This window comes from Octopus sinensis, linkage group LG3 (assembly GCF_006345805.1).
Source record: "Octopus sinensis linkage group LG3, ASM634580v1, whole genome shotgun sequence".
Taxonomy (NCBI): Eukaryota; Metazoa; Mollusca; class Cephalopoda; order Octopoda; family Octopodidae; genus Octopus; species Octopus sinensis.
The window spans coordinates 70412316-70433126 of record NC_042999.1 but is presented as its reverse complement, the minus strand read 5'-3'; the positions used below and the strand labels follow the sequence as shown (position 1 = coordinate 70433126).

The 20811-nt window shown below is 35.4% G+C and overlaps 1 protein-coding gene across 3 annotated transcripts in view; it reads right to left on the bottom strand.

The window, feature by feature from the left end:
* Positions 1-3626: 3626 nt before the first annotated feature.
* LOC115209471 (probable E3 SUMO-protein ligase RNF212) overlaps positions 3627-20811 on the bottom strand; it is a 34168-nt gene continuing 16983 nt past the window's right edge. For all 3 annotated transcript variants that reach the window (XM_036501075.1, XM_029777895.2, XM_036501076.1), the window contains 9 exons: positions 20409-20466; positions 18120-18139; positions 16314-16363; positions 12207-12270; positions 9714-9753; positions 8651-8725; positions 7526-7595; positions 6480-6552; positions 3627-3746 (listed from right to left, as the gene is read on the bottom strand). In XM_036501075.1, coding sequence (XP_036356968.1) covers positions 3743-3746; positions 6480-6552; positions 7526-7595; positions 8651-8725; positions 9714-9753; positions 12207-12270; positions 16314-16363; positions 18120-18139; positions 20409-20466 — 454 coding nt within the window. In that variant the 3' untranslated portion in view covers positions 3627-3742. The remainder of the gene's footprint in view (positions 3747-6479; positions 6553-7525; positions 7596-8650; positions 8726-9713; positions 9754-12206; positions 12271-16313; positions 16364-18119; positions 18140-20408; positions 20467-20811) is intronic.

The following is a 20811-nucleotide window of genomic DNA, read 5'->3' as shown; positions in this document are numbered from 1 at the left end:
CAAGGATATCCCCACTGAATACAACCAGATGGTGAGTCTAGATGTAATAACTCTGTTCATCAAAGTCCCAACTGGTGAAGCACTATCGGTGATTCAAAAAAACTAGTGACAGATATCCATCTAAAAGAACACACTAGTATACCAATAAGAAACTTGATGGAAATGTTGACCGTCTGTGTAGAAACTACCTATTTCAGTATGGACATTGATATATATTGACAAGAGGGTTTAGCTATGGGTTCACCATTATCACCAATAATAGCCATTATATACATGGAATACTTTGAGAATTTGGCTTTAGGGTCAACATCACTAAAACCAACCTATGGCTGTGATATGTTGATGACACCTTTATCTTCTGGCCCCACCAGGAAGATGTCCAAGTGCTGTTAGATCATGTGAACTCAATAAAGCCATCAATACAGTTCACAATGGAAAAGGAAAAAGACAATCAGTTAGCATTCCTGGATGTATTAATAACACACACCAAGTATGGATTCAGGGTATCCGTATACCGCAAGCCAACCTTCACTGGATGATACCTTAACTTCAATTCCCACCATCCATAGTGTAAAGAGGGAAATTGCTCAGTGCCTAAAACATCGATCAAAGAATACAAGTAGCAATCGTGATACCCACCATGAAGAAATGATCAAGCTCAGTAACAATCTATTAAGCAACAACTATCCCCCAAAAATACTATCTACTCCACCCTATGTGAAAAGCCTCTCCGAAAAGATAAAAAAGATATGCGGCCCATATGACATCAGGATAGTATTCAAGGTTAATACAACACTTCACAAATATCTCCTTCGGGTAAAACCACCAATAGAAGAGAATATGATCAAAAACTGCATGTACTCCATCCCATGCAGCTGTGGTAGGTTATACAAAGGCGAAACATGCTGCCATCTCAAAATAAGGGTAGAGGAACATCACAAAGCTGTGACATGAGGAGATATTGATAAATCGGGTATAGCTGATCATGTATGGTAAAATGAAAACCATCTCCCTCTGTGGGATGAAGTTAAAATAATAGACAGAGAACACCACTGGAAAATACGAAAAGTAAAAGAAGCAAGACATATGCTAGAACACAACAGCCTCCTAAGCAGACCGAGTGCAGATATGAATAGCATATGGGAACCAGTATTAAGGAAGGATAGGAAAATATTAGATTTATAAAATTCACTCCATAATTGCTCGCAGGTATATGGTGTAGTGGTTAAGAGTGCAGGCTACTAACCCCAAGATTCTGAGTTCGATTCCAGGCAGTGACTTGAATAATAATAATAAAAATAATAATAATACCTTAGGAATGAGAACCCAGGTTCGAAATTTTCCCAAGACACCTGATGAAGGCTGGAGGTTATATCAGCTGAAATGTTGTGTTAGCAACAAACAAGATGAGAACAAATATCTGTCAAATGTAAATAAGCCTGTTCTATATACATATATGTATATATTCATGTGTGTATTTGTGTCTGTGTTTGTCCACCTCCCTCACCATCACTTGACAACCGGTGCTGGTGTGTTTACATCCCCGTAATTTAGCGGTTCAGCAGAAGACATCAATAGAATAAGCACTAGGCTTTTAAAGAATAAGTCTATGGATCACTTTCTTCAACTAAAAGGTGGTGCTTCAGCATGGCCACACTCAAATGACTGAAACAAGTAAAACAGTAAAAGAGTAATATATATATATATATATATACTTGGAAATGGATGCGTGGCGTTCAATTAAATCATAATATAGAATATATATATATATATATATATACAAGTAACACAGGGAATGACCCTTCATATATATATATACAAGTAACACAGGGAATGACCCTTCACCAGTTGTCGGCTATCTATCTACTTACTCCTCATTTGTCGTTGAATGCTACTTGTCCTGTTTTGTATCTTTCCTCTCATTGTTTGCATATTTAACTCTGTTTTCATACTTCATGTTGCTTACACAGTTGGTGACATCCTGTACCCATATATGCATATTATTTATATTATATACATACATATATATATACATGCACATATATATTATGTGTGTGTGTGTGTGTGTGTACCATAAAAATCCATGTAATTTATGCACTTTTTTTGCAAAAACAAAAATTAACTTTAGGGGATGTGTAAATAACATGAATAGATCATTTGCAGAATTTTTTTAGAAATTTTTTTTTTTGTTGAAAAATGATGTACAGGAAGTTGACTCATTTAGTGTCAGAATAGTTTTTTACAGAAAAAATATAATGAAGTTGACTTTTATTTATGCTGGACAGTATAAATTTACTAAGACCATTAAATGGTTAACTACTTTTTGAAGTTTGACGTTCATGCTGGTAATCACAATCCAGGCCATATTTTGTATTGATTTGAGTTTCTACCTATTGCAATGGAACCCAGCAATTTCCTTAAATAGATCAGTTTTTCTCCACTTAGGGAGTCTAGCTTGCACTTGCACAAGGAAGCTATTTGTTTGCTTTTATCCATGTTACGACACAATGAAATTCACAAGGCCTGGGATTTTGTGGGGAGGGTGCTAGTCAATTACATCGACTCCAATGTTCAAATGATACCTATTTTATCAACCCCAAAAGGATGAATGGCAAAGCTGACCTTAGCAGAACATGAACTCAGAGTGTAAAGGTAGATGAAATGCTACTAAGCATTTTGTCCAGCACATTAACAATTCTACCAGCTTACTGCTTTACTTTAGTTTTATGATGATAGATAACCTTTTTCTTCTTAATCCCTAGCTGGTGATGATGTTATTCCACACTTTCTGATCCATGACACTGGCCTTGGCATTCTCATGGTCAAGGCACTGTGACTTCAGGTCTTCCACAATTTATTTTACCAATGCTTTCTTTCATGTGCTGCACTGGATTCTCCAGTGCAAGAATTGCTGCGACCAAAAAGTTGGTATGGTAGTCTTCCAGTGCTCATCCAGTAGATGTGGCCAAACCACTGTAGCCTTTCACTGCTGGACTTGGTCTTCAATGGTTGGCTACAGCTGGCATTATTCTTGGATGTTGTTGTTTGAAATTCAGTCACATAGATATTATGGATCTGACAAAGACACCGCATTTCGAGCTTATTCAGGTGCTGTTTGAGGTTGGTTTGGGTCAAACCACCAGCCTTTCACTGCTGGACTTGGTCTTCAATGGTTGGCTAATGCTGGCATTATTCTTGGATGTTGTTGTTTGAGATTCAGACATTAAGGATCTGACAAAGACACTGCATTTCGAGCTTGTTCAGGCACTGTTTGAGGTTGGTTCAGGTCTCAGCGCTGTAGAGGAGAATAGGCAGAACCAGTATGTGGAAAAAAATGGATAGTACTTCACTATGCATCCACTGATGATGAAAAGAGATCAAAGTGTAACAGATGTAAACATTAAAAAATATTTCATTTCTGGAAATGAGGTTAATAGTCTTATTAACAACAACCAGTCTTAAAGTTTTGACATCTTTAAGTTTTATATCATTCTAAAATATGGATTCATTTTTTTTTTTTCTTTTCCTTAGCTGCTTTGAAATTTTCCTTACAGTAACAAACAGAATGGTGACAGAACAAAAATCTTTTCTGAAATTTTTATTGTGATTTAAAAATAAATCTCTAGAAAAGAAATATAACTGTAAAAATTACAAAATTTAACCGGGAAACACAGAAAAAGCTGTCTGAAATATAAAATTCTTTGGACTTGTATTTCTGGTTTACTGACAGAAGGACGAACTTTTATCTGGAAGTAAAAAAATTAAGTTTACTGTAACATTTGAAGAACAGTATCTCCATCATTACCGTTATCATAATCTATATAATAATCTGCTAGTTCATTCACCCGTTACGCTTTAGTTAGTTAGAGAGGTGTAGGGGGAGTGAGAGAGAGAGAGGGAGGGAGGAGTGAAGGAAGAAGTAGAGAAAAAAGATAAATATTAATACACTTAGGCCAAACGGTCACATGGTCAGCTGAAGGTAGAGGCAAAAAAAAACAAGAGAAAAAGAGGGAGAGAAGTGTTAACAATGTGTGGTGGGGTGGGGGAAAGAATACTTATTAAGTGGTTAAGATGTTAGCAGAAGGGAAAGGTGAAGAGAAAGAGATATGTTTAGGATACAATATATAGGAGAGGGTGATGTTCTGGTGGTGAGATTTAAGAAAGGTAGTTAGAGAGAGATGAACAGGGGAGGCAGTTATAGTGACCATTGCTAAATGTATGCACATAAGTGCAAACATTTATCATCTGCTTGCTTAAAAAAAATTGGTATTTGTTTATAAAAGCTAATTTAGCCTAAACTATGGATTCACAAGAAACATAGTTGCAAGCTACCCACGAAAGGATACACATATAGAGAGCAAGGATCAGAGAAGATGTAATAAAAAGAGAAAAAAGACAACCAAAAGAGATATAAGCAAATGAATGTAGACAAACATCAAGTACATTTAATGAAAGCAAAATTGTGAATGCTTAAAAATGCAAATCATTCTTTTCATCTTAAATAAATCTTCTCAATTTTTATCATTCTGTAGAAATTATGCAGGCCTCACTAGTGTATTGTAATAGTATATGTCATAACAAACTGTATATGTCCATATTGTAATGATACGTCATAACATATTAGTGGAAAATCATACCACATTGTAGTTGTAAGTCATAAGTGAATATACTGTAGTAGCAAGTAATAATACATTATAGTGACATGTCATTACACATTCTAGTAGTATGTAATAACACACCAGTAGTATATTATAACACACCAGTAGTATGTTATAATACACTGTACTTGTATGTCATAACACATTGTAGTGATGTGTCAAGTTGTATTTAATAAGTGCAACATAACACATAGTATCCAACATGTTATGAAGGCATGTTGAAACATATAGTGATGCATCTTAATATACTTTATAACTATGTAATAGTATAAGAAATAAAGAAAAAAAGAGAAGCATTAGTAGAGTTTTTCTTTTTACAACATCTCATCCATAAGTAAAAATGAGAATGCTGCTGCTTCAGACCTGAATCTGTAGATTACGTTGTCAATTAATATTTTGAAGGTAGTTAGCCTTGGCCTCAGAACAAGGAAGTTGTAAAGCATGTCAGTATAAAGAATTGTCAATTGTTAAATCTGTACAGATTACCCTTGCATAACAATATGTAATTCTTGCTATTTATCCCCAAGTCAGCTCTAGTCTAGAAGACCTGTAATCAAAGGTATTCTAATTGTGGCTATCTTCTTTTCATTCCAGATTTATTTTTTAAACTGTTTGATCCAAAGAAAGGAGTGGAGTCCATAGTCCTCCAAGGTGGGTGAGATCGGTACAGGTGATGTTCCTCTTAAGCAGCTGCAAGTTGATTACTGCACAAAAAAACATGGCAAGAGAGAGAATTCCAAAAAATATAGTGAGTCTAAGACCAGATTATCTAATTTAACCTTCCTTTTTTAAACACAGTAGAGAGTGATTCAAAGGAGAGTAAGCCACTATTTCTAGTTCATCAAACAACTAGATAGAGGCTACCATATCAGCTCACACAATGCGTAACTGCTAAGCCATCTGTTTTCAATATTTGAGTATCTTCTGGCTCTACTGTAAAAGAGTTCTAATTGCATTATCAAAGTTGTATGTAAAGTACAAGTGAAATCATATTTAGAAAAGAATCCAAATTTTATGGAACTGTAATTTAGCAGAGTCAAAATTAGGTTAAGGAGAATTAATAGATGCTGATGACAAATTTGGGCCTGTGGTTCTCTACTTTAAATTCTGCCTCAGTTAATTTAGCCCAAATATCTGCCTATAATAAAATTAATATCAGATTGACCAAAATAGAGAAAAATGTACTTAGGGTATGAAGCTGATTACTTTGGAGCTCTGCCACCAGATCAAAAAAAAAAAGACGTTATTTTAATATTTAAAATGCTGTAGAATTTGGGATTCTGCAAATGTTTTTCAGCTTTCTGGAATCAATAAATAAGTGTTGGTTTTAAACTGAGATTGATTCAACTGACTACACTCCTGCCCCCACACCAATAATTTGTGGTCATAGACAGATGTAAAAAAAATCAATATAGATAATGACCATTATAGACACTGATGGAGGGAAGCAGGCTGGGAGTAATGATTCTGAGACCCAGCTACAATCCAGTTTTCATATTCTCATTGTCAATATTCTCTAAGATTGAACATAGGCTTATACAGTCACCTTAGAGTACAGATAAATTGAATAAATTCAAATCTTTAATATTGAGAGCAGCTAGTCATGGTGGTGGTGGTGGTGATTGTAAAGTGAAGAAAATATCCAAAAGAACCAAGAAAATGTGAAAATCAGCATATCCACACCTCCCCTAAACAAATCCAGGTAAAATTTAATGTAGTTGGAAATAAGATACATGTGGATCTAATGAATCTCTTGTAAGTGAAATAACAGTGCTAATAGTATTATATTATTGTTTAAAATGAGCAGATGAATTCAATTACCTAGTAAACTTCTTTGATAATTCCAACACAGCTGATGATGGACTCATGCTCACTACTGCAGCATGAGGACTATCTGGAAAATATAGTAAAATATCAGTTGACTCATTATAACACTGTTGCAGCTACAAACAAAATTATAAAAAAAGATGTTTCATCATCATCATCATTTAATGTCCGCTTTCCATGCTGGCATGTGTTGGACGGTTTGACTGAGGACTGGTGAGCCAGATGGCTGCACCAGGCTCCTATCTAATCTGGCAGAGTTTCTACAGCTGGATGCCCTTCCTAACGCCAACCAGTCAGAGAGTATAGTGGATGCTTTTACGTGCCACCAGCATGAGGGCCAGTCAGGTGGTACTGGCAACAGCCATGCTGAAATGGTATTTTTTTTAGTTGCCACCTGCACAGGAGCCAGTCCAGCAGCACTGGCAATGACCTCGCTCGAATGTTGTTTTTCATGTGCCAGTAAGGTGACACTGGTAACAATCATGCTCGAATGGTGCTTTTTATGTGCCACGAGCACAGGAGCCAGTCAGTGGCCCTGGCAACTATCACATTCAGATGGTGCTCTTAGCGCTCCACTGGCACGGATGCCAATCATGCGGTGCTGTCATCAAATTTGATTTCGATTTCACTTGCCTCAATAGGACTTCACAAGCAGAGTTTAGTGTCCAATGAAGGAAAGGTACACATAAGTGGGCTGGTTACTTGGCTTGCCGGGTCTTCTCAAGTACAGCATATTTCCAAAGGTGTCAATCACTAGTCATTGCCTTGGTGAGGCCTAATGTTTGAAGGTCATGCCTCACCACCTCATCCCAGGTCTTCTTGGGTCTACCTCTTCCACAGGTTCCCTCAACCGCTAGGGTGTGACACTTCTTCACACAGCTATCCTCATCTATTCTCACCACATGACCATACCAGCACAGTCATCTCTCTTGCAAGTTTATATTAACAAATGTGCCAAACATTTATGGAATAAAATATTCTTCACTAACTACTTTGTTTTATGAATTTGTGTTTCATTAAACAATTTGAAAGTAACTTACCAATTCGGCCCTGAGATGGTGGTGTTCGAATGGAAACTCTACTTGACATTGGAGGGAAATAATTTCCTCCCTGAAATAGAAATACACAAATAGAAGAGTGTCTCATGTACCAGACATTTGACAGGTTCCAGTGTTTAGTGATTGTTAAATATGTTAGTTATGACTGAATGAATGGAGAATATTTGGAAGAGGGAAGAAAAGTTAGAGGTTTGCTTATCTGAATTTTTTGTTATCGTAACATAAGGGATGCCAAGAATTAAAAAGAGATAGATTGTGTGAAATACATTTATATAAGGACAAAAGTAGGAAAATGGAAGCAATCACTGAGGTTTTAGGATATCAGAGAAAAAGCAAATTCCAGCTGCAGTGGAGTAGATATGTAGTATATCTTAACTCCAGACTCCCCAAACAGATCTTTAGTGAACTAGCAGTTGACATTCAGTCGTCTGGTGAACCAAAGAAGAGTTACAAAGACATGCCCAAAACAATCTTGAAAAAGTGTAACATAGAACAGTCTACTGGTAAACATCTTGCTCAAGATCACTCACTGTGACATAAGTGCTGTGTACTCTGGAGTAAAACACTCAGAATCAGATATGGCCAGAGAAGTTAAAGAGAGGAGGACTGCACAGAAAGCAAGAGTCCCACTGGTTCTTGACTTCCCTATTCTGTTCCTCCACTGTAACCATAGATTTCATATAAAATTTGGCTTAATAAGCTACCTCAAGACTTACAAAGTATAAAGCTGATAACCTGATCATCTTCAAAGGCATGAGCTACAAACCTAATAACAGTCATTAAACTGTGCAACAGAAATGTAGTAATGAGAACATGAAAGATATTGATTTTAAGAGATTGACTGAACCTTTAGCACACTGAAGGTGCATCATATCATCATATGAGTTTACTGCCCTGTAGTAACAGGGCATTGGCAAGGAAAACAATTCTACTAACTCCTGGGATGTTCCTGGGTGTTAGAGAAAATCTATTTCACTTGTATTCTTAGTGTTTATTGCCATTACACATTTACCATATATAGCTCTACTTTCTTTGTTAATTTTCTCTATCCACACACACACACACAAAAGCATGTGTTTATAACAAAATCAATAAAACATTACTAACCATATCTGAAGATGTACTTTGAGATGGTGGAGTACGGAAGGACATTGGTATTCCTAGGCTGTTAGTGTTAAACACCTGAAAATCATAAGACAGTTGCAGAACTCATCTTTAGAGTGTATATTTATAATATTTATAAACAAGATTTCATCTATTATTCATGGATTTGTACATGGTCACAGACAAGATTTGAACTAGGAATCTTTATTCCCTAACTAAAGGTAGTAATATGCTTATCCACTAAGTAACTGGACAATAAGGTATAAGATACATATATTGCTACCTTTAGTTTAAAAATAAAGGTTCCTAGCATGAATATAGTTTTGGATCATGGCCACATCCAGGAATAAAACATCTGAAGATCAGAGGTCAAACTGAACAAAACAAAACATATATATACAACAGTTTTTTTTTTTAGTTTCCCTCTACTAAATCCACTCACAAGGCTTTGGTCAGCCCAAAGCTATGGTAGAAGACACTTGTACGAGGTGTCACACAGTGGAACTGAACTTGGAATCATGTGGTTGGGAAGCAAGCTTCTTACCACACAATCATTCCTATAGATAAAGTTAAAAGTTTGCAAAATTATAATCTTTATAATTGCTGAAGCTTGTACAAATCCCCGCGACTGCCACTGCCACAACCAACACCACCATCATTTAGCATCCAAAAATTAAAATGTAAAAAATTTGGATGTAGGATAAGTCTGAAAGTTAAAACATTGGACTGCTTTTTGTTTTTGTATTTTCTTTTTTTTTTCATTCCTGAAGTATTATCCAAGTTTACTTACTGCCTATTAATTCTTTCAAATCTTCACTTAAGCCAACTTAGCTTTCCAAGGAGCTCAACAAAATAAGAGAAGCAAGTTTATTGAGAGTAACTTTCATGAGAAGTGAGATGACTATTCCTATAGTTGAGTAGTAGTTAGTGAAAGTATAATCTTTGGATTGCGTTTAACTAACTGTAAGGATTGGTTAATATGGAGCTGTAAAGTTTATGATTGGCTAACTTTTCAAAGATAATTACATTCATGTCTGCAAATAGGAGGTAAGTAGAAAAAAATCACCATATTTGACTGTGAGATTCTGACATCTGGTAGAAGTGATCTATTGGAAGAAAAATAATAAAATCTTAGTGCAATTTAGTAAAATAGTAATTAATATAGTCATAAGAATTTGTCAATTTCATCACAGGGGTAATATATATTTATATTGAGGTATGTGTTGGTGTAAACATACATAAATTTACAAGAATAGATGCAATATAAATAATGAAATTAAGGCGGTGAGCTGGGAGAATCATTAGCATATCAGGCAAAATGTTTAGTGACATTTCATCTATCTTTACGTTCTGAGTTCAAATTCCACCAAAATCAACTTTGCCTATGGGGGTTAATAAAGTAAATACCAACTGAACAGTGGGGTTCATTTAACCGACTTAGCCCCTTTCTCAAACCTGCTGGTCTTGTGCTAAAATTTGAAGCCAATATAAATAATGGAATTAAATGTAACATAAATAATAGAATATAATAATAAATGCAGTTGAGAAGGATCCTACTCTCTATACTCACCTTTAATTTCAATTAATGTTAAATGAAAATTATGCTTTGTCACAATTCAAAACTTCTAATCTGAGCTCATTTAGTTTTTGTTCACTTCGGACAGTAGACAAATATAAGTGATAGAATGATCTTCACAGTGGACTCTACTAACATCTGGATCCAAACATCATCATCATTGTTGTTTAACATCCACTTTTCTATGCTTGCATGAGTCATAAAATTTGTTGAGGTAGATTTTCTATGGCCTGACGATCTTACCTTATTCCAAGTAAGGTAATATTTCTCCATGACCAGACATTTTCACAGAAGATTGGAAACAAAGGACACCATCTGCATGACAGTGTGATAGCAATATTCATTTACAACTATCACATCAAGTCAAAGCAGGGGGACAGTAACACACAAATTCTCATACATACATACATACATACATCATCGTCATTATCATCATCATTTGACATCTGCTCCCCATGCTGGCATGGATTGGATAGTTTGACATGGCGCTGGCTATCTGGGAGCTGTCCAGATTCCAACCGTCTATTATGACATAGTTTTCATGGTTGGATACCTTTCCTAATACCAACCACTTAGCAGAGTGTACTGGGTGCATTGTATGTGCTATCAGCATAATGCATTTACACACCACTGGCATGGATGCGTTAATGCAGCACTGGCATGCTTTTAAGTGGTTCTCAACTGGGGTCCATATAAAATTTTGTGGGGTCCACGCAGACAAAATAGTAAATTGAGGATTCGCAGTAGTATTTTAAAGATCCAAGAAAAAGATTTTGTTTTGGATGTATTTATTGCAAGAGACAGCTAAGTCTCTTTCTCTAAGGTTTTTACACATTTTAACATGTTTCTGGCAACTGAAACACGTTTTCTCAGAAAATCCTATTACAAACCTATACAAGTGAACATATGAAAAATGAAATAGGAATTTTGAAAGAAGTATGGTGGTGAAGCATGGTCTTTAAACATTGAACCTCATGGAGGCAATGACATGATCAGGACCTTTGGCTATATGCTGTGCTTGAGAAGATTCATCAAGCCAAGTGAAATTATAGTCATGGCTGGTGTCACATAACTGGCACCTATGTTGGTGGCACATAAAAGCATCCATGCTGGTGGCATGTAAAAAGCAACCATTACACTCTTGGAGTGGTTGGCATTAGGAAGGGCATCAAACTGTAGAAACCATGCCAAATCAGATTGGAACTTGGTACAGCTCCCCAGCTTACCAGTACCAATCAAACTGTCTAACCCATACCAGCATGGAAAGTAGATGCTGAATGATGTATCTATAAAACTAGTTTTTAAACATTGAGGTCCACCAGAACAAGTAGTAGTCAAAAAGGGTCCATAGGCAAAAAAAAAAATGGTTGAGAACCACTAGTGTAATATGAAAATGTGTGATGAGCAGTCGCAATAACTAGCATTAGGATGATTTGATAGATGCAGAGATAAGTTTGGTCTGGTAGAGGATGAGTTTGGAAGTGTGAAAAGGATCAAGGAGAATGTTTGGAGTGTTAGTGTGTACTATTTTTAACAGGTCAAACAAATGTGTAGAGATTCCAACAGAAAGTAAACATGTAGGCTAGAGAAAGAAGAAGTAAACATGTAGGCTGGAGAAGGAAGTCATTCTCAGTCTTTTCCAACAACAGATACAATTCTATGTCTAACACAGCAATTTTTCATTCAATATGTCTATAATCCTTTTCTTTCATATGCCTCTACCAAATCAACTCACTTTCATACATTCAGCCAATGCCTTTGATGTATGTATGTATAGACAAATGCAAATTTGTATATGTAAATTGGCTATTACAGTGGTGAAATTAATGAAGTAAATTTTTCTTAAGTATTGCAACTAATGCTAAATATTTAAAGAGAACATGTCAAAATTAAGAGTCCCATCCTATGTAGGTTATGAAGTAGAAAAGTCTCTAAGTTTTGAATATCAGATGTGGTTATGTATACATGATAAAATGTACTCACTGCTGATTTGGAGTGGTTCTTGAATACATGGACATATTCTCCCGTGGAGATAATGAAGGTGAAGCTATTTTAAAAACAGAAACAACAGTTTAAAATCAAACAGTATTTATGTTTCAATATAGAAACTGTAATGAAAATTTTTGTTCTGCCTTATATAGTTGGGGGACGAGGAGGGAAGGGATGCCACCCATGGCCTTTGATGACTCTTTCAGACTGGTAAACTTAATTAATCAATATCTCTGATACTGGAAAATTTCCTAAGGATGTCTTCTGCATTAAGAACATATAGTTAAGTGCAGGCTAACATACATAGTTCAGTGAGCTAAAAAGAATTTTTAATTAATTGAAATTAAACCTATAATAAAAGTCCTTAGCAATTTTTCAAGGAAAGCAAGAGAGAGAACCCTGAAATTTAAATTGGATTATCAATATTTCTTTTATAGAGAGCAGTGCATAGCAGGAATGGTAGACCATTAGATTAATAACAATGTGACCCTTCCTCCACAGCAGAAGTGTTAATGCCACTCCCCTTGCTGAAGAGAATTGGCTTGCAAAAGCTCTGTGCTGGTGTCACATAAAAAGCACCTGTACCAGTGACACATAAAAGGCACCCATACTGGCACCATGTAATAGCAATCATTCTGACACCTCATAAAAGCTGCCATACCAGTGCCATGTAAAAAGTACCCAGCACACTCTTTAAAGTGGTTGGCATTAGGAAGGGCATCCAGCTGTAGAAACCAAGCCAAATCAGACTGGAACCTAGTGCAGCACTCCTGCTTGCCAACTCTGGTGAAACCATCCAACCCATACCAGTGTGGAAAACAGACATAAAGGATGATGATGAGGAAGTGACATTTAGTTACATCTATTTACATACCAGAACAAATCTCACCTAGGTTGATTTAGCCTTCCATTTTTCAGGGTCTATAAATAAATACCAGTCTAGTACTGCAATTTATTAAATTCTTTACATCTCTGCCCCACAATTTACAGCCTAATGCCAAAGTAAGAAATACCTATTATTTCCTTTACAACTTCTTGTAGAATGGACTTATTGTGGCGGAGAGAAAATGCATATAACTGTTTACTCATTCATTTTACATCTGTTTTTCCATGCTAACATAGATTAAATGAATATATCATTGAAACATTGTTTTGCAGCTAGATGCCTTTCTTGTTACTAACCCTTACCTGCTTTCCAATTAAGGGATCTCTTTCACAAGGCACAAAGCAAGCAAGCTAGTGACTTTTGTAGAGCGTAAATATAAGCAAACATGCATGCACATGTGCACACACACAAACACACAAACAAACAAACAAACAAAACAGGCTTCTTTCAGTTTTTATGAAATAAATTCATTCACAAGGCTTTGGTCAGCTAGGAGATAAAACTTTTTATGAAAACCTGCTGTGAAACTAACTGACCATTTTTGATCACTGCTCTGTTGACAAGACAGTTTTTTTTCTATAGTATTTATCAGCTGAGAATAATGTTACCACATAATAAAAAAGCCATTTGCATTTCATTATTGACATCTTTATCATCTTTCAGTTTCCATTCTCATAAATATCGTGTATTGAATGACTACATTGCCCATGCTAATTTCATTAAATTCCTCTCAGGTCATTCTCAGTCTTTTCCAACAACAGATACATCTCTATGTCTAACACAGCAATTTTTCATTCAATATGTATATAATCCTTTTCCTTCATATGTCTCTACCAAACCAACTCACTTTCATACATTCAGCCAATGCCTTTGATGCACAAACCTTTTCTTATCTTACATCCATTCAAATCCTCTCATAAATTAACAGACTACTTTAAAATTATTCTGCTTCAATAGCTGTAAATATCTTGTAATCACTGCTTATGTTTCACTGACATACAACATCACATTTCAAAAACTGGTCATATTTCACTAACATACAACTTCCTACTTCTTATATTTGCCTCACACTTTTAGCAAAAGAGTTTAGCATGTAAACTCAATATCAAAATGTAGATGGCAGTTTGTACATAAAAGCAACGATAAGGATCAGAAGGCATCAAATAAGTGTTCAAATAAATGCAAATTTTATTATTGTTTCTGAACAATGGTGAACAAACGTAAAAACACAGGAGAAAATGAAGTGTGTTCAAAACAACAGATTGCAGATGTTCAGTCTGGAGGAATAAGTTTTGTAAGACATGAATAAATACAGTTGCACTCAGTAATATTTTACAAGTTTCAAGTTTGAGCTGATATAAATTACACGATACAATTGTGTGAGAGTCATCCTGGAGATATAATTCTTGCTGTCTGATGTCAAATTCAGCAACAGGGTAAAAACAATATAAGTTTCTTAACAGCTTGATTCGAATGTCAAGTGAAGAAAAGAGGCAAATTGTCTCAAAGTTGTTAAAACTACTTTGGCTTAATAGCCATAATTACAAAAATAACACCAAGTTATATTTCCATGCTCTATTGAGACAGAGAGAGAGAGCAGTTGGAAAATAGGTAGTGGACAGCTTGACGTCTTTGCTGTAACTGACTTAACTTTTACTTTTGAATGCGCATCAGACTTGTGCTGAAGTTGATGTTTGAAACTTTTGCAATGCTAACCTTAACAGGTCAGGGTCTGTCTCAATTAACTAATTCAAGCTACAGCGAAAACAATAAATTTATGTCTTACTACACACTTTCTAAAATTAGACATATATTCTTAATAAAGTTTTATTGATGCTATCTATCATTACTAACCCTGAATAATTTCATTATTGATCAGGCTATTTGAGCTCAAATCCTGCCCAATGTCAATAAAATAAAGCACCGATCAAGTACTGGTATCAATGAGGCCCTCCCCCTCTCAAAACTGCTGGCTGGTTTTATGCTTAAATTAGAAACAATTATTGATTATCAGTTGCCAAATTAGCAAAACCGGTAGAATGTTAGTATTTAGTTTGTAGTATTTAGCTTCCCCTCTTTACATCTTGAGTTGAAATTGCATCAAGATTGACTTCAACTTTCAAGAGGATGATAACCCAGTATGTTCTGTGGTTAATTCAATCAGCTATAAATCAGCTATATTTCAACCCCTACAGTTTGTTGCCCAATATCAATGTACAAATGTTTTATATTAACATGCTACAGAATACTGTGCCCTTTTCTGTCTCTTCTGTCATTACTAGAATAGTTCCTAGCACTTTGAATTAGTAAACTTTGACAACTTTCACTGAAGGCCATCTGATACACCAGCCATTTGACTTCTTGTCGCATTCCCAAAACTTATACTAAATATTTTTCTCAATTTTCCATCTTCAGAATTGCAACTCACTGGAACTCTTGGCCCAAACTTTCTCTACAAGTATCAAACAACAAAAGGTTACGCTAAAAATCAATCATATAGTGGGAATATTCAGCAATTGTCTGCTGTCACAGTTCATTAGAATATTGCCCATATGACCAATAAAATCTGACTAACCACAGCTTTGCATCAAATAGGCTCTCATGACAATCTTTTCTTTTGGTACATTTCCTTCTGAACCTATCAACCAGTATAAATCCAGTACATTGTAACTACTAGACAGAGCTTTAAGATGCAGAGAGCATTGACAAATACTGTAGGAGTTGGCCAACAGAGATGGTGAACAGCAGATGACAACACAAAGGCAATGAACTGTCAGAGGACGAATGACATTGTAAGTCAGTAGCTGTCAAACAACTAACAACACTTTATCTGTTGTTACAACTACACCAAGAACAAACGCTCTCTAAATGTTTTGTCATTTGTAGTAACAATATTCGTCTTTGTGTACAAAATTACTAGAATTTTGTTTATCATGTGGGCAATATTCTAGCAAATTGCAACATCTGGCAATTGCTGAATATTCCCACTACAATCTTATTGACATCATCATATAGGTATTGAATTGTCCATACTTCCTTGTACTTTGTAATTAAAAAACAAGAAAGCAGTGTATTAAGTAGACTTGAAATTAAAATTTCAAGATATTTTCTTATCTATTTATAAACGTTTAGTTTCTTTTCTTTGTTTTGCTTTTCACAGTTAAACTTTTTAAATGTAGGGAAAACAACAAAGAAAATAAATTCAGATTATTTACCATGTGACTGAACATTAGAAAGATATGATGGTCTACTTGGTGTTGAGTTCCTAGAAGAAAACAGAATAACCAAGGTCTTCAGATTGCTCAAGTTATAAAGCAAAGATAAGAGAAAAAACAACTGATTCAAAAATAGTTCTGATAAAATTCAGTGACTATTGAAGTGAAGTACAATTGTAGCTGTGAAAAAGAGATGTTGTGTGTGCATGCGTGTTTAATAGTCAGTATATGAAGGGCAGTGCGCATGGTCTTTGAAGACCATCGAGACTGATGACATTAAAGCAGTTGATGTTCTGTCTAGACATCTGTTATTTAATGTTTGAAGGAAAAATGTGTCAAGGAAGAGAATTCTGAAAGTTTGCAGATGTGGGAGAAAGAGGAAAACTGTTTAGTATGGAGTTTAAGGCCAGTGAGACACAAGGAGAGGCTGGTATATTGGTTGTATCTGAGAAATGGTGACATATAGTGTGATTTGCAAAAGAAGAAGCCATTATTGTAGTAGTGATAAAAATAGAAACAGTATGTGTGTCAATTAGTGATTACAATCTGTTCATATAAGTGAGTTTTGCCCATCATTTTCCTTTTACTTGCTGGGTGTGCAGGAAGGCTCAGTGCCTGATGAAAGTGAGGCCACTAATGTTCCTCTTGAACCATTATAAGTCAACACCTATGGAAGAGATATGAACAGAGAGAATTCCAGAAGACTGATGTTCTGTCAAGGAAAGATTAGGTATAGTGATTAGTGTGGAACCTCGAGGTGAGGCCAAATCCAAATCCAACCAAATCCAAATCCAACCAAATCCAAAGGGCAAAAGGCCATTACAGTAGCTGTATAAAAGGGAGAGAGAGGTGACAGAATGTCAGTTGGTTGAAATTATCTTTGATGTATGTAGCCTAAGATACTTGTTTGTGCAGCAGCAATACCATTCAGAAGCCGTTTTCTGTAAGTGAGTCAAGGACCTCCTGCGATTTGCTCTGGATCTTGACAATGCTGTTACTCGTGAATGAGGAGAACTTGGTAATAGGGTGCAGTGTCATCATGAAGAATCCATTTCTTCACACTCCACAAATCCAGTCACTTTTGCCAAATGTCCTCCCCCAAATGCTTCAAAGCATCACAGTAGAACTCTCAACTGATAGTCTGGCCCTGAGGGATGAATTCTCAATACACAATACCACATTTTCAGGGGTGACATTCATGGTGGATCTTCCAGATCGCTCGTTATCCTTCAGGAAGGTTCTTCAACTTTTGAAGTGCCTGTGCCACTCAAAATATTGTGTATAACCCATTACCACATTGCTGTAAACTTGCTGAAGCATGATCAATCTGTCTGTAGCAGACTTCCCAAATTTAGTGCGAAATTTTACGTTGGCTGCATGTCCATGGCAAAATCACAAACTACAGTATATACGTGATCACAAAAACAAAAATTTCACAACTTACAAAGTAAACACAGTGATGTCATTCAGCACACTGTCTCATGAAGGTCACCACTAGCTCTCACCATACATGCAACTGTTGCTGCCATCTGTTGGTGCACTACAGAACTAGTCCAGGAACTTTTTGATACCACCTCATAGTTTGGCAATCTGGCAAGTCTTTATGTACATGTAGAAGTATGGCACTTGAAAATGATTGGAGAATAGTTTAATTGAAATATTGTTTAGATAGTTAAAATGTAGATAGAAACTCAGAGTCACTGCTAGCGTATTCTTAAGATGTACATAAACATAAAAGACTACAGTTATGTGAAGTCAAATCCAACTTTTTACTTATTAACAGTAATTTTAAAAGTATCATCTTACCTACTTCCAGAATTTAAACCCTGAAAATATAAAACAAAAACATTTGAGATGATTCTAGGAAATAATAATGAAATCAATGAAGTCCTTAAACTATTTTTCTATGATAGATTTCATCAGCTGTTACTGCTTAGTCTCAAGTTGGCTCTGATTGAGTAGACCTCTTGATCAAAAAGGCATTCCAGCAATGATCACCCTGACTTATCTTTTTCTTTTTTTTCTAAGTGTCATGCATCTAATGGTACACAAAGTCTTAATATCATTTTTAAGAAGGTAGGATATGTTTATTGTTGCCTATGGCCAGCTATATGTTGGTTGTTCAAGGGCAGGGAATGGGAACAAGCTATTTGTACTGACCCCGAATGGGAAGACAAAAAGTGTTGTTTATCATACAACTTTCCAGTAAGTTCCATGTCAACAAATTATATTATTGTTTTGATGAAAATTGTTCATTGCTTGAAAAATATTGTTCAAGTTTAATAAATATGTACTCAATGTAAAGTTTAATAAATATGTACTCAATGCATGAAGTGTCATTGTTGGGCCCAAGACCCATTGAAGAGCCCTCCACAGGAGCTAGCTTAAAAGCCACCTGATAGGGTGGCCTTTAAGCTAGTTTTAAAATAAATTTTTTCACACATGTATTGCCAAGCATTTATCATTAGAACATCAAGATAGTATGTGCAGATCTGGTAGCACTGAAGTTCAGGGAATTTTGATTAAGTCAGAACCATAATCTTTTGAATGTCAGGGAACTTAAAATTATTTCTGGGTAAGCCAAACTATATATTCTTATCTAGAGTTAATCAATTTATACACACTATCTCTCTTTTTTTTTTTTTTTTGTGTTGTAGGGTTGTAACTAAGGTGCTTGGCCTAGTGAAGGTATTGGCCTCGCAATCATAAGGTCTGAATTTGATTTCTGGACTGGACGGCATGTTGTATCCTTAACTCCATCCACTCAGATGAAACTAAATGCCAGCTAAGTGCAGATGCAGCTCCCTCTTCCACCTGTAGTATCCTTGACGTCTTGATGGGTTTAAAGTGGAAAGAGCAAGGTGACTACAAAAGAACCTAAAACAATTAGCAAAAGTCATACTAACTTATAGTGATGGCTATGCTTCTTTGCCTCTTGTAACTAATCCATTAGAAGTCATAAAAAGATCAGCAGTGACTGTTACACAAAGTAGTTTTATCTGTGTTGGTAATGTTACAAGTAGACTGTCATAGCAAATATCATTACAAACAGGCCTTTGCAGGTATATTTTAATATTAACTGCTATCCACAGGATATAACAGAATATCTTATGCGAGTTAATGTATATATAGTCAATACAATGAGATAAGGTATGAGGAGTGCAGAGAGAATGATAAGAAAGAAGAGAAAAATGACAGAAGAAGGGAAGAAAAGAAGATGAGTAAAGCATAATGTTGAATCCCAAATCGAAGTATAATATACTCTCCATTAAAGGGAAGACGACCGTGTTAAGAACACTGGTAGAATGATTCCTTCAGTCACCCCTCTTCAGTCATAACTGAAGGCTTACAACAGAATGAAAATCTGGCAACAAATATAAATTAATTCTGTATCAGAATATATACTTCTTCTATATCATCATCATCATTATTATTTAGCATCCGTTTTCCATGCTGGCATGGGTTAGATGGTTTGAGTGGAATTGGTAAGCCAGAGAGCTGTACCAGGCTCCAGTCTGATTTGGTTTGTTTTCTAAGGCTGGGTGCCTTTCTTAATGCCAATCACCTCAAGAGTGTAGTGGCTGCCTCTTACATATCACCAGCACAGGTGCTTTTTACATGTCACTGTCACTGGTCACAACTATGATTTCACTTGGTTTGACATTACCAAAGGATTATGATTTTGATGTAGTCAGGACTGATTCAGCCTCAGTGCAGTCATAACAACAATATTAACAATAATAACAACAAGGAATAAATAAAGAAATGATAATGATAATATCAGATGACATTTTTAACATATCAAAATGCTCTTCTTTTATCTGCTACATTATCAGTAAAGTTCTGTGGTTCTCAACTATATAACATTTTGTTGTTAAAATTTATCAGCAATAAATGGTTATACTTGTACAATACACAAAATAATTTAACAATTTTTTCTATACAATTCCTAATAATATTTAATTATAAAAATACAATATGATTTTTTTTAAACATTGAATGGCTACGAAGATCCATCTGAGTAAAATAAGAATCAAAAGAGTCCATGAGCAAAAAAATCAGTGAGAAACTGATATGGATCATAGTAACATTTACCTTTTCTGAGATTAACCGCTTCAAATAAAGATTTTCTTCCATTAGTTTGCTGATATCCCTGAAATGGATTTACCATACATAAGAATATTTTTGTGATTTATAGAATATTTTCTACACTTCACTCAGAATAGTAATAAATAGGAGACTGACATTTAGACAAGACCAGAATCAGTAAGTAAATAGCAGAAATATTGACTGATAGATATAAGCAAACAGGTTCCACTCTTCCTTTATAGTTTAGTGGTTAGAACAGAAGAGAACATCATCTAATTGTATAAATAATTGCTACAAAAAAATAAATTTGTGAAGACTATTTCATTCATTCATTCAATCATTGTTGTCATTGTCATCATCATTTAACGTCTGTCTTCCTTGTTGGCATGGTTTTACAGCTGGATGTCCT